At 49.5% G+C, this 12,529-nt stretch overlaps 3 protein-coding genes across 3 annotated transcripts; all 3 read right to left on the minus strand.

The window, feature by feature from the left end:
- Positions 1 to 105: 105 nt before the first annotated feature.
- Positions 106 to 1,415, minus strand: T310_1359 (uncharacterized protein; the record flags this gene model as incomplete). The annotated part of the gene is made up of 2 exons (XM_013475770.1): positions 106 to 1,095; positions 1,185 to 1,415. The coding sequence occupies 2 exons, from the start codon at positions 1,413 to 1,415 to the stop codon at positions 106 to 108; spliced, it is 1,221 nt and encodes a 406-aa protein (XP_013331224.1).
- Positions 1,416 to 2,408: 993 nt separating this feature from the next.
- On the minus strand, positions 2,409 to 3,700 carry T310_1360 (3-hydroxybutyryl-CoA dehydrogenase; the record flags this gene model as incomplete). Its single annotated transcript, XM_013475771.1, has 6 exons — positions 2,409 to 2,700; positions 2,759 to 2,885; positions 2,978 to 2,998; positions 3,092 to 3,299; positions 3,406 to 3,525; positions 3,626 to 3,700. The coding sequence occupies 6 exons, from the start codon at positions 3,698 to 3,700 to the stop codon at positions 2,409 to 2,411; spliced, it is 843 nt and encodes a 280-aa protein (XP_013331225.1).
- Positions 3,701 to 5,301: 1,601 nt separating this feature from the next.
- On the minus strand, positions 5,302 to 12,021 carry T310_1361 (uncharacterized protein; the record flags this gene model as incomplete). The annotated part of the gene is made up of 7 exons (XM_013475772.1): positions 5,302 to 5,688; positions 5,748 to 6,191; positions 6,382 to 6,509; positions 6,558 to 7,524; positions 7,723 to 9,800; positions 9,859 to 11,787; positions 12,000 to 12,021. 7 exons carry the CDS (start codon positions 12,019 to 12,021, stop codon positions 5,302 to 5,304), a joined length of 5,955 nt encoding a protein of 1,984 aa, XP_013331226.1.
- Between the last annotated feature and the right edge of the window lie 508 nt (positions 12,022 to 12,529).

Consider the following 12,529-nt stretch of genomic DNA (forward strand, 5'->3'; position numbering starts at 1 on the left):
AAAATTGACTACTCATCCGTCTCTATTGTATGTCTTCTTAACCCTTGTCAACCAGTCTCCACATCCGAAAGACGAAAATCAGACCATAGGAAAACTATATTTATATCAACAGTCCTTGCTGTCACTGCACGTAACACAGGAAGTACCACTCTCCGTAGTATTACTTTCCAACGTTGCGCCCAACGAATATTGCATGTCGACAAAAGTCTTCACATCCTGCAGCGCCATCTTCGCATTCTCATGCTTCTCAGGCGGAAACAGGATGTACCCATGCGGACTTCCGGGATAGATCTTCAACACAGCCTCCTTGCCCGCCATCATCCACCGCGCGCTCATAAACACCGAGTCCTCGAGCAAACAGTCCTCCGTGCCGACGGTGAACAGCGCCGGAGGCAGGTCCACGCCCGTCAGGTCGGCGAAGAACGGCGACACGTCGAGCGACGTCAGCTGCAGCTCGTCGTCCTTCATGCCCGGCACGTACGCCTCGCGGAAGTGGTCCATCATCTCCTCGTCCAGGATGAGCGTTGGGTGCCGCCGAAACAGCTTCGTGCCGGGTTGCCACCGCATCGTGTAAGAGCCGTAATGCAGCAACAGCCCTTTTAGCCGGAAGGAGGCGTGCTCTGCGACGGATGATCGCAGAAGACGAAGGGTAGTCACAACGGCCAGGTTTGCCCCTGCACTCTCGCCCCCGATGAAGGCGAAGTCAGTGCCGAAGCATTGCCTTGCATGCCTGATCAGCCAGCTCGCAACGTCGAAGCAGTCGTTAGGCGCAGCAGGATACGGATGCTCCGGCGCGACGCGGTATCCGACAGACAGGCAGACGAGACCACACCGGTCCGCGATCTCCTGGAGGTAGACATCGGACGAGGCTTCGTCGTTGAGCACCCACCCGCCGCCGTGGATGTGCAGGAGCAGGCCACGGACTGGAGCGTGGTTCTGGCCCCGACGGGGTTGGGGCCTCAGAACACGACACGGGATCTCTCGATCGGGGTCTCGAGAGGGCACGCTGAATGGAGACGCAGTCGGCAGCAAAGTCGCCGCAGGGAGGGGCGTGAGGCCTTTTTTCCGCATGAGTCGGTATTCTGCTGCGCCGACCTGCAAGCATATAGCCGAGGTCAGCAGACGTCACATAAAACAACGATTTTACAATCACCACGATCAACATGATCAATAATAGTACCCACCTCGTACCATTTCCGTGTGCCCGCCTCGATCTCCTGGAGGTGTCGGTTAAAGGCCCTCGTCTCGGGTGTGATGGCGGACGGGCGAAACTTGGCCGCATTCAGGGTTAAGTCGCTTTGCAGGGGAGCAGACGAAGAAGGCAGACTTCGATCCACGACGCCATTCGCATCTCTCTCGTCGTCTGTGTTTGCTTGCTGACGATGATGCGATGCTTCCGTCTCTGTTCCTGCCATCTCTATCCCCCAGGCTGATCCAATCTAGGACTCTGTGCAGTACGGCCAGAAAAGTACACGACAGCCCGCTCAATATGTTTATATGGCAGTTCCAACAGGCAATCGCTAGCGGCGTCCTTTTATGCTTATGTATGAAACATTTCCATTTGCTAAGTGCAGTCGCCGCAAGAGTTTAGATCCCTGTCTGTCGGCCGGGGTTTGTCCGTTGATCGCTAAGTCGGCGATTTTGTATTATTAATAGCATCGTAGCGTAAATCTACTGGTAGGCTCTCGAGAACATACAACGCCGGATTAGAAGTTTTCTCTGCCAAAAAAACAAAGCCTTTAATGATCACCCTATTAGTGGGGCTGTAGGTCAAACAAGCCAGCAAGCAACGATGACAGCCTTCCTTGGGTTCAATAATGGCAAAGTCCCGATACCCATTTTTGTATCCCAATTTATGTATCGACATAACTGATTCATATAATTAAATTGAATTAATATTAATAAATTTTTTTTACAGCACGGGAAATTGGTACCACATGATTAAAATTAAGGAATAGAAACTTGAACGTTAACTACATATTTTAAATTTGTATATATGAGAATCATTTGATATATCTATTTATGAACCACATCAAGCATAATGTGCTAGTGCCAACGAAAAAAAAGTATAATCACGCTGTAGATGCCAGACAGCACATGGTGGTAATGGACATATATATGTAGAAAGAAATCTATAATTTTCTTAATATACGAAACCAAGACATTTTTCAAATCAATATACGATAAAGGAAAGATTTAACAGCACTAAGGAAGATTTTTTTTCTGCTTTTACCTCTTTTTTTGTCTCTCTCTCTTTAGAAAAGAAAATACTGTCTGCGAATAAATCCCAAGTCTGCCCCATTCCAACTAAAGATAAATGAATTTATTTCCACTGCATCACACCGTATCATACACAAATACATAAGGTATATCATGATATTTACTAACAATAAAACAAATCTCAACATTTACTTCTGCTGACCGTACTGAAAGAACCCCTCCCCACTCTTGACGCCCAACTTCCCCTCATCCACCATCTTCTTCAACAGCCGCCGCGGCCCCTCGGGGATCATCCCCGGCCGCGTCTCGGCGTAGTGGTTCTCAATGTCCAGGACGACGTCCAGGCCGACGACGTCCATCTGCTCGCACGGCCCCTTGGGCGTCTTGAGCACGCTCTTGAAGATGGCGTCGATTTCTTGCGGGGTGGCGATGCCTTCGTCTAGTGCGAGGAGGGCTTCGCGTTTGATGGCCGCCCAGATTCTGGTGTTGTTAGTAGATGTAGTCGAAAAAAAAAGCACGGAGAAAACGACAGACGTACCGGTTGTAGATATACCCAGTCGACGTACGACGGACATGGAACGGCTCAAAGCCGTGCGCCTTCGTCTCCTCCATCAACCGGGTGATAATCTCTGGTTTGGTCTCGTCTGAGCCCATGACTTCGATTGCTGTTGTGTGTCAGTACATGGCTTCTTCTCTTCTCCTTCTTCTTGTTTGCAATTATCTCATTTATTATCAACCAACACTTGAGATTACTTACCAGACGTCTCAGGTGGCCAGTCTGTGTGAAAGCAGTCAGCATCTTACCCTTACTAGGACACTATATTGAGAGAACACGATAGAACATTTATTCCCGGATTCAGACGACACTTACAAGAATGCAAACTGACAAATCTGTCACGATGCTTGACATCCAAATCCTTCAAGATCTCCGCAATCGTATAGCTACTCGAATTCGACGCGATGATGGTCTCCGGCCCAGCAGCCTCGTCCATCTGCTTGATGACGGAGCGCTTGAGCGGTAGCGATTCAGGGACGCACTGAAACACAAAACTCCTATCAGAATCAAGCTCTACCAGGCTCTAGAGTGCAAAAAGTGCTCACCTCAACTAGCAGCCACGAATTCGCTATCGCCGGCTGCAGGCCCTGCGGAGGAGTCGACGTGATGATCGACCCCCATTTCTGTACACTGCGCGCGATGTCGGCATTCTCTTTGCTTCGTCGCAGGACCTGGATCTCGTCCCATGCGCGCGAGAGCTGTTTCTCGTTCTGGTCGACCAGGTAGACAGGTCGGCCGAGTCGGGACCACTGTAGCAGTAAGTAAGCAAATAGCTTGCTTCGTATATTATAATTGATGATAGCAATTATATATGCATGCACGCATGTATATAGTAATGTATGCACGTACCATAAATGCAAGCCGTCTCCCCTGCGTGCCAGCGCCCAGCAGGGTGACGCCCTTCTTCACGGCTGCCGATGACATCACGGAGCTAATAATGGAGCTTGCTTAGGTAGGTATTGCCTAGGTTAGGTACCAGCTATCAAACAATTAAGCTACGGGAGAACTATGGTCAATCCAAGCACGTCAGTCACCGAAGCGATTATATTATGGTATATTATTTCTGATTTATTTGCATGGAATTTTTGCTGCTTGCATCTGTCTTACTCGTAATGGCCCCTTCCGCTGGACCGCGCGGAAGACCTCGGCTTCTTGATGCGCGGCGCTAATTGGCTCAGCAGCCAGGCTTGGCGGGGTAGACTGGGGCTTAGGGCTTAGGGTCAGGGCTGCCCCCAGGAGTTCCGGAGGATCCTGTTACGCAGAATTATTTCAGTCGCATGAGAGCCTTGATTTTTGTTTCCTCTACAGAGTACAGAAAAATATCAATCTGACGCAAACGTACAGCAACTGATCTCAGTCCCACCGCCGCCCCACATCCTATGCTCAGGCCAGATCTCGAACCGCCTGCTGAACAGTGGCGAAAAGCGGGCCTTGTCCCAACATTATTTCCCCCAAAATCCCATTGACAAAGATTTTAATGGGTGCATTTTCATTCATAGCTATCTATATGATATATAGTCTTTACCAGGCGTCCATGTATGTAGTTAGGGGTTCCTTGCTGCGCTGAACTTTCCGCCAGTGGATATATACAAATCTTACCCTTTCCTAGATCCCAGCGGGAGAGGTATTCCTAGTTTCTATACACTACTCACTCAAGTACAGCAAAACAACTATTTTCTCAATCTCTGCCCTATATCCATCTTCCAGCTACATCTACATGGACTGAGATCCTTTTATTGCATTCACTCTATCCATGAGAAGTGCATCGTCCAGATGTATGCCTGCTCGTGCAGTGACGTCATATCTGGCAGAATGATGCCGCCTCCCTCACCGCTTTAGAGATTCCATCCCTTCGACTACTCTGTATTTTCATTTTTATCCCCTTAAACACATTGTCGTTTCAACTCATTTTGCTGCATTTTATCCAACGGTGGCAAACAGGGCCTGTTCACTGCTGCAGTTAGACAAGTCACCTACAGGCATGTATACTGGATTTGGCTATGTGGAAACCATACTCCAATCCCTATTTCTCTCATTCCCTATCATCTTCAGTCTAGCTGGGCATATGTATGAAAAAACTGAAAGGCCTCGCAGATTCACAGATGAACCTGGCTGTTGGAAAATTCAGCGGAATCCAGATTCGATTATGAGAAGAAGTTCATGAAAGCCACGACGGATCTTTTTTTCTAGAAGCGAGTTTTGCTATCTAATGGGAAATACTGAATCAACTGACAAGAGTGTAAGGAGCTGAGAGTGCTGATCGGCTATGTGATTGTACAATAAACACCAGTGGCATTATTGTGGACCTCCATTTCAGCGCTCCCGTCACTGGTATCTCCATCGTCACCTCCATCCGTGTCGCGGGCACGATTCGCACTTGTTCCATCCAAACGACTCTGGGTTGATTGGTTGTCCACTACCTCACCAGTCGTAAAGAACGGGTGGTCCTTCCCTAGCTGTCGACCCTGACAAATATACCCCATGGGTGTATCTCCAAAATCCTGTCCTTTCCGTGTGACGGCGAACTACTCTTCCAGGAAGCCAATAGGGTTTGCTGTAAACCGATCACCCGGAACTGAAGTTGGTGCATCATCCTGGACATCCTGTAGATGAAGATAATTCACGATATCTTCGTACTCATCAATTTCAAAATACAGCCGACCGCCCAGAATTCCCAATTCAATTATCAGTTTGTCCGGCAGCTCCTGACCTCCCTCAAGTTTCGGCAGGGAGTAGAAGTTCGCTCGATTAAATTGAAGCATACCTTTCGTGATCGGTGCTGCATAAACGAGGAGATGCGCCCCCGGTGGATCCAGTTTTCGAATCACAGGAATGAGGCGTCCTGCTTCTTCCGGGATGATCACAAGTGCTGTCCGAGTTTTCGGACTCCACAAGATCCAATGGACCGGACGCTGCGACAGGAGGGCTTGTTAGTTCATTTTACTTGCAGATTTCCGTTTCCTCTACTCACCAGGAAATCATCATACCAGTGACCTTCTTGCCCAACGATGGTTCTGGTAAATTCTATCGAAACGAACAGACGTGACTGTCTCCCAGGATTGATACTGTACTTGCGTCCCAGTCTCGTTCGCCGCAGGGCTAAGAATACCGGTTCATACCATCCTTGTCCGCACAGTTCGCCGGTCTTTACAAAATGCATGAAGTCTGGATCCAGCCCACGAAAAGTCAATGGGTCAAAATGCACCGGCCGCTGTACTTGCCGCACCTCCTCAACCTGCAAGACGACTTCCCGCTCCTGTTCAACCTCCTGAAACGCCGAGGTAGGGTAGATCGGCTCGCTGCTGTTCAGTTTGCCCTCTTGTTGCCTCTTCAGCTCCTCCCAGAATTCCTGCAATCTTCCTGATCCGCGTATCATACTGTTTACGGACTCACCTTCCGGTCTAGGCCTGTATAGCTGTTCCAGGGTTTGTTGTTCTGGCTGCAGCAACGCCTCTAGGTATGCTCTTCGGTGGTCAGATTTTTTTCAGAAATCTCGCATGTGCGGACTCCGCTTGCATCCGACGGCAGAAGTCGTATCCTTGAGCTAGGTACAAATGTTGTAGTTGCTCGTTGCTCCGACAAGTTTGCTCTAGAAGCCAGCTGACAACATCGGACGCATCGATTTTGTCACCGGGTGACTTTTCACGGAGATCCAAAATGCTCTGGTGGACTTCGGGTGACGCCATGAACACAACCGACTGCGATGTTCCCAATTGACGGAGTCGCATGGCAGCTAGATATGAATTAGAATCAAGTCTTCAGGAAAAGGAATATCATATACCTTGAACGGTGTGATCTTTTGTCTGTCCCAGACTCAAAGTTAACGCCCCACGAGCGGACTCGGAAAATTTGAGATCAGTGCCACGAGTATGAGCCTCGTCCAAATACACGAGGCAATCCTCGAGGTTGTCGACGAATGGGGATGCCAAAAGGGGCACGCTTTCACCATTGCGATAGAGAACCCAGGCCCTGCTGTTCACATCAAAGTAGACCGCCGCAGGTGCTTGATGGTCAATATCCAACCACTGCCTGACGAGGCCTTTGTTGTCCAGCTCCAAGATATGCGCCCCGGCGTCGATGAGGAGACGAATTCCCATATCTCGGAGGCGACCGAGGAATTCGATCTCGGATAGGTGTTTCCCATTTGGTTGGGCAGCTAAAACATACGATCGATTCCGCTCCTGCAGAAGGTAAGTCAGCACTTCTGCATTGGTATGCGATAATCCATGAAGATCCTCTTGTCTGATGGTCAGCGGCAGCATCCGTCGGTTGTCATTTGTGCCGCTAAATCCGGTTGTCAATCCCGACGGGCCTAACTGCTGGTCGGGGGTAAACAGAGGAATATCCCATCCAGATGCCTGCGGTTTTTGAGAGAATTGTCTGGCGTGGACGGGAAAGACAAAGTGGTTTAAGTAGTCATCGATAACAATGACAACGAAACGCAGATGTTTCCAAAGCGCCAAAATTTGCCCATCATCGTCAATGTTGATTAGGTTCCATCGCCGCAGCGACTCAGGGAGCGTAGCCGAGTGATGTGTCCAACGATCGTACTCGCTGGATGGATCGTTCGATCGCAGAAGATGCTGCAGAGCTTGACGCAACTGCGGTACAGTCAGTCCGCCATAGTAGAAGGCCAGACAGGTGAAGAGAATGGCGACGTCAGGATGACCCCATTCTGCCTGCTCAGACGATACCCCTTTGGCATGGAACGGAACAGCGATAGGATCGCGCTCTGGGTGCAACCCATACTGCACATTCCACCGTTTTTTTTAGGCACAGCAGACATTGGAGTCCGCTGAAATAAACGACAACACATGATCAGGGAGCGTAAGAATAATCCCAGATTGATGGAGGAACTCTTCGTGAAGGCTCTCATAAGCGTGGGTGGTGTCGCAGGAAGACGACCTTTTGCGGGAGAAAGGGATATGTCGGATTTCTCGGCCTACAAGACCTCCTAGTCTGGATTGAATGATCTGAGCCGTCTGCGTCAGTAACGCCTTGGGCACAATCAGTCGAGCAAGATTTTTGCCATTGGCAAGGACACAGGCAACCATAGGCATAATCACGGATGTTTTGCCTTGAAATGCGTCAGTACCTTCTCGCTCGGTACAGGTTCGATTGGATCTCTTACCTTGGCCCATGTTCATCTGGAGTACTGAATTAGACCCAGATGCAGGGGAGATAGTAGCAGGCGCTACATCCACCTGGTCGTCCCGAATGAGCATGTTGGCGCCAATCTCAAGCAGAATCCAATCTGGATACTCCCGGGGCTTCCAATTGCCATGTCCGGGGTTTGTCCGTTCTTGATGGAGTCGCCGTGCATCTTCCTTTCTCTGCGCATCCTCGATGCGCAGCAGATGTTGGACTCGCGTAACAGAGACAGCATATGCAATTAACGACTCTTTCATGTGTGGATTAATCCAACGACGGGCTGTTGTTCGCAGCTGCTCGAGCAATGTTACTGGTGTAAGGCATGGCCACAAATTCCCGGCATCTAACCAGACATGTCGAGCATCGCCTGCAGCGAAGGCATCACAGATAGCTTGAAATTGGTCTTTCATGGTTTGTTGAGCTTCTGCTATCCTGGAAGATAGATCGGAAATCGGAGGAATGTGCCGAGGCAATCTTTCTAACCGCTGAAGCTTTTGAAGGGCGACCAGGCTCTCTTTCAAGTCTTCTCCATACTGCCTACGAATGGAGCTGGGTGAACTGATCATGGTATCCACAATGGTCTTGAGCTCCTCGATTGCAGGAGAAGGAGCTGATATTGGCACCGTCTCATTGCTAAATTCCTCATGGAGCAACTCGCTCGTTGGATTGGTGATACGTGAATCATCAAGTATTCCTCTTCCAGCAGTTGGACTAGGGCCTTCCTTTCGGAGAAGATCATGGGAGAGGGTGGGAATCACGCTTTTTCGGTCAGGAATAGGCAGTAGTGGCGTTTGCTTCGGTCTCGTCGTGGATGACACGAAGTTAGTCTTGGTTTTGTGACGATTCAGAACTTCCTGGACTTCTGTTAGATGTTGAGAAAACTCCCAATTCTGGAAGAGACGCCGCCATTCCTGCCCGATGGCCTCCTGGACTTTTGTGATGTCTATGGCCCTTGCAGAGAAATCCTCAATAGTAGGCTCTGGACACGGCCACTGCCGCAGAAGAATGAGAGCAAGGTCCTCACATTCCTTGTCGCATCGCTGTTCGTACTCCTCTTTTGCTGGATCAATACCCCGCAGTCGTTTTACGGGGCATGCATTATCTGACTCTGTATTGACAATGAATGCTCTACAGCAAGGTCGTATCAGACTCACTAGACCGTCTAACGTTGGTTGCTGACCGCGTTGAAAATCTATATAAGCAGCGTAAGCAGGCAGATTCAGCACGCGGAGCTCCTCAACCAGGAAAAATGCGGCGATGGTCCTTAACAGCGTCATGTTCACATTTTTACCGAACGCCATTACACCCAATTGGAACATGAGAGAATCTCGACTTTCTCGCTCGCTACGCCGGCAAAGATTCACCAGAGGTCCCCATTGGAGGCCTATATCCGCCTCCAGAAGATCACTAAGGAAAGGGTTCGAGAAGGTGGAAACATAACCCTGAATGAAAGATGTCTGCTGGAGGGCCTTGGCCAGATGTTTAGTTGTATGAATACGCGACGGCTGTATGCGCAGCAGATTGGTAATCTCGGAGACATTACGCGTTGCTTCATTCTCCTCTAGATGATCTCGACTTAGATATGGATGATCTTTGGCAGGGATCGGTTCGCATGGAAACAAGTTTGGCCTTTCATATCGACGACGATGAGCATAACCTCGTTCGCGGAGGTGAAGAACATCACCGGACTCCAAGCTTGGCAGCTGCACAGGCGAAATGGAAAAGACGGACAGTTTCTCGACTTTCGCCAGGATGGCTTCGACGACGGTGCGATAACAATCGTGCTTGAATGGTAACCGTGAGCTCTTTATCCCAGGTGACAATCTGCTGGCTACGCCCATTCTCGGGGTAGTACTTCCGACTCGGTGTAAGTCTGGCTATATCGAGCAGCTGTTGCAGCTGGCGATGATTCAGGAGCGTCCAGGGCTGACTGGATCCAGACGATAGAGAAGCCAAAGCTTCCTCCGTGCCAGAGCGACCGGTTAGAGGATCAGGCAAGACGAACGATGTGTAAGCGTGCAACTTTGCCTTCATATAAAGCAGCAAAGGCTCCGATGCACACTGCAAGCGTCCTAGTACATTGTCAATAAAGTATCGGCCGTAGAGTCCATGGTTTATAACGCGAACAGCTACATGAATGCCGTCACGTCGATATATGAGCGAAGCGATGGGGACGATGACACTTCGTTGGACAGGGTTTCGGGCATCTCGAAGAACAATCTTGTTTTGCAACCCGTACCAGATCCCAGCGTCCTGGTCGGGGTCAACCTCGGCACGCAGGTGGTTTGATTGCAGCAGTCCCTTTTCATTGACTCTAAACTGAAGATCCAGCCGCTTAAGCTCGACTGTAAGGCTTTTCCGAAATGGCTGGGAGACAACCAGTCTCTCAGCATCTTCAAAATGCTCGAAAAAACCCGCAATACGGTGAAAGAGCTCGCTATGCGGGTCAACAAGCAGGACCATTCGGCATGACACCCTTCCCGTGCGGACATCGAGGTTCCAATTGCCCGGCCGGTTGAATTTCCAGATATCGGGTCGTTTCCTAAATTCCAGCCGTCCCGATATCAAATCGAGCCAGTGCACACAATCGTCGATCAACGGACCAGGGACGTCACAATCCTTTCCGGTGCCGAACACCGCTCTGTCCACGAACTCGAGGATGGTTCCGGATATACGAGCACGAACAACCTGCTTCCCATTGCGCAAGCCCAGATGGATTTGGTGTCCATGCCTTCGGGTGGCCAACATGTAGGTCATGCCTGGCAGGCCAGAGGGGAACGTCAGCAGATGCTCGTCACCAAACAGTTCCTGGACGATAGCGGATTCTCGGATTTCTCTGGGTAGTTTTCCCAGAGGCTTGTTGTTGACTAGGAGGTGGCCCTCCAAAAGATGGTAATGGACCACCTGCGGACGTGTAAATTCAGTGGCCGACACTGTAGAGACCATCCACCATTCCCAGCGATCAGACAACGTTTCCCAGCGCCCATATACCCTCGTGCAGTCGTCTGCTTCGGGCCACACGCGGTTAATGGCCGATTCGAGAGCGTCCGGATGGGATGTGACAGACTTTAGCAGAACGTGTCGCATGCGGAATGTCATTTTCAGATCGCAGATCAACATGCAGCTCAATACTGGAGGAAGTTTCCACGGGTTACTGTCCAGATTCTCCTGCACAGCAATCGAAGCCTCGAAGAAGCAGTGAAGCTCTTCAGGTCCCCATGTGTCCTGGTTGTCTGTCGACACGGAAAATGTTCGTTTGCACAGCATCGCAGCGATGAAAGCATACCTCGTCGCACTCGCAGCAGTCTCTGCATCTACCGCACTGCGGACCTCGTGCTGTAGTTGGCGAACCCACTGCAAGGTGATCTGCCTCACATGGTGCAGAAGCTTGAGGCCTTCTTGGACCGAACATCCGGTTCCAAGGGTACATGTGCGTAGAAGTAAGGTCAGTAGAATTTCCATATAATACGATTCACGCCAATTGCAGGAAATTCCCTCGAGATGTCTCTCTATCTGGGTAAGTAACTGGGTGCAAAATGTCACGTCCTTGAACACAGCGTGGATCATACGCAGGTCATCGTCATCCTGCATCGGCCCAACCTGTAAGGCGAGATGGTTGTACAAACGCATCGTGGCTTCCAGACTAAAGTTGAGGTTGGATGAACCTAACTCGCGCACCATGGACAACCAGCGACAATTCTTGCCTGAGAGCAAACTTTGGTAGGCTGTGAACTCGTGAACGGTCAGCTGGGGTGGACACCTGGTCTGACTAGCGACAATTTCGTAGGAGGATGGGCCATTTGCGTCCGCCGCAAATTGTCGCAAGTTTTGAGCGTCCAGGAGGGGCAAGAGTGAGCCATCTAGTCAAATCTCGATATTACATGTCTGAGTATGGCCATTCTTGTCTCTGAGAATGTCGACAGGTCTATCTGCCGTAGCCTAAGAACATATTAGACCAGGACAGCATTTGGACGTACTCTGTCTTTGAGAAACGCATTCAGTTGGGGCTACCAGAGTAGCGGATCTATGTTCTCAATCACCCCATAAAAGCTAGGGACGATTCCTCACTCACATAACCCTTTTTTTTTAGCCATCGATATGCGTTGTACTCACATACGAAGCTGTTAATTTCTCGATGAGGAGAAAATATTAGATTAATATAAAGTGGTTCAGAGAGATGTGGAGAGACTGCAGGAATACTAATAAGACGGGAAGACTATGACTAATTCTGAGCAACTCTGAGTACGGACCCAACCATCATTTCCGATTTGGTGTGATATCAAATATCATTATTAGCACCAAATAATACATCCTAGTGGAAGAATTAAGGTCGATGTCGAGAATGTGCATGAGATGTTAGAGCATCCTATCCAGAAGCAAATAATAGCAATGTATAGGACTTATTTTGACACACATAAGGAGGTAATAAATCAATGCCAAACGACAACTTAACCCTCTATGTAAACGTTATCAGAGGCGAGTATCTAGACAATGTAGTCTATATAACATGCTCTCCTTGCGCCATCCATTTCAGGGAATCCCAAAGGACCCATCATGCACGATTACATTTACTTTCGTGTTCTCGGCCATTATTATTGGCCT

This window comes from Rasamsonia emersonii, assembly GCF_000968595.1.
Source record: "Rasamsonia emersonii CBS 393.64 chromosome Unknown ctg1118621759986, whole genome shotgun sequence".
NCBI lineage: Eukaryota > Fungi > Ascomycota > Eurotiomycetes > Eurotiales > Trichocomaceae > Rasamsonia > Rasamsonia emersonii.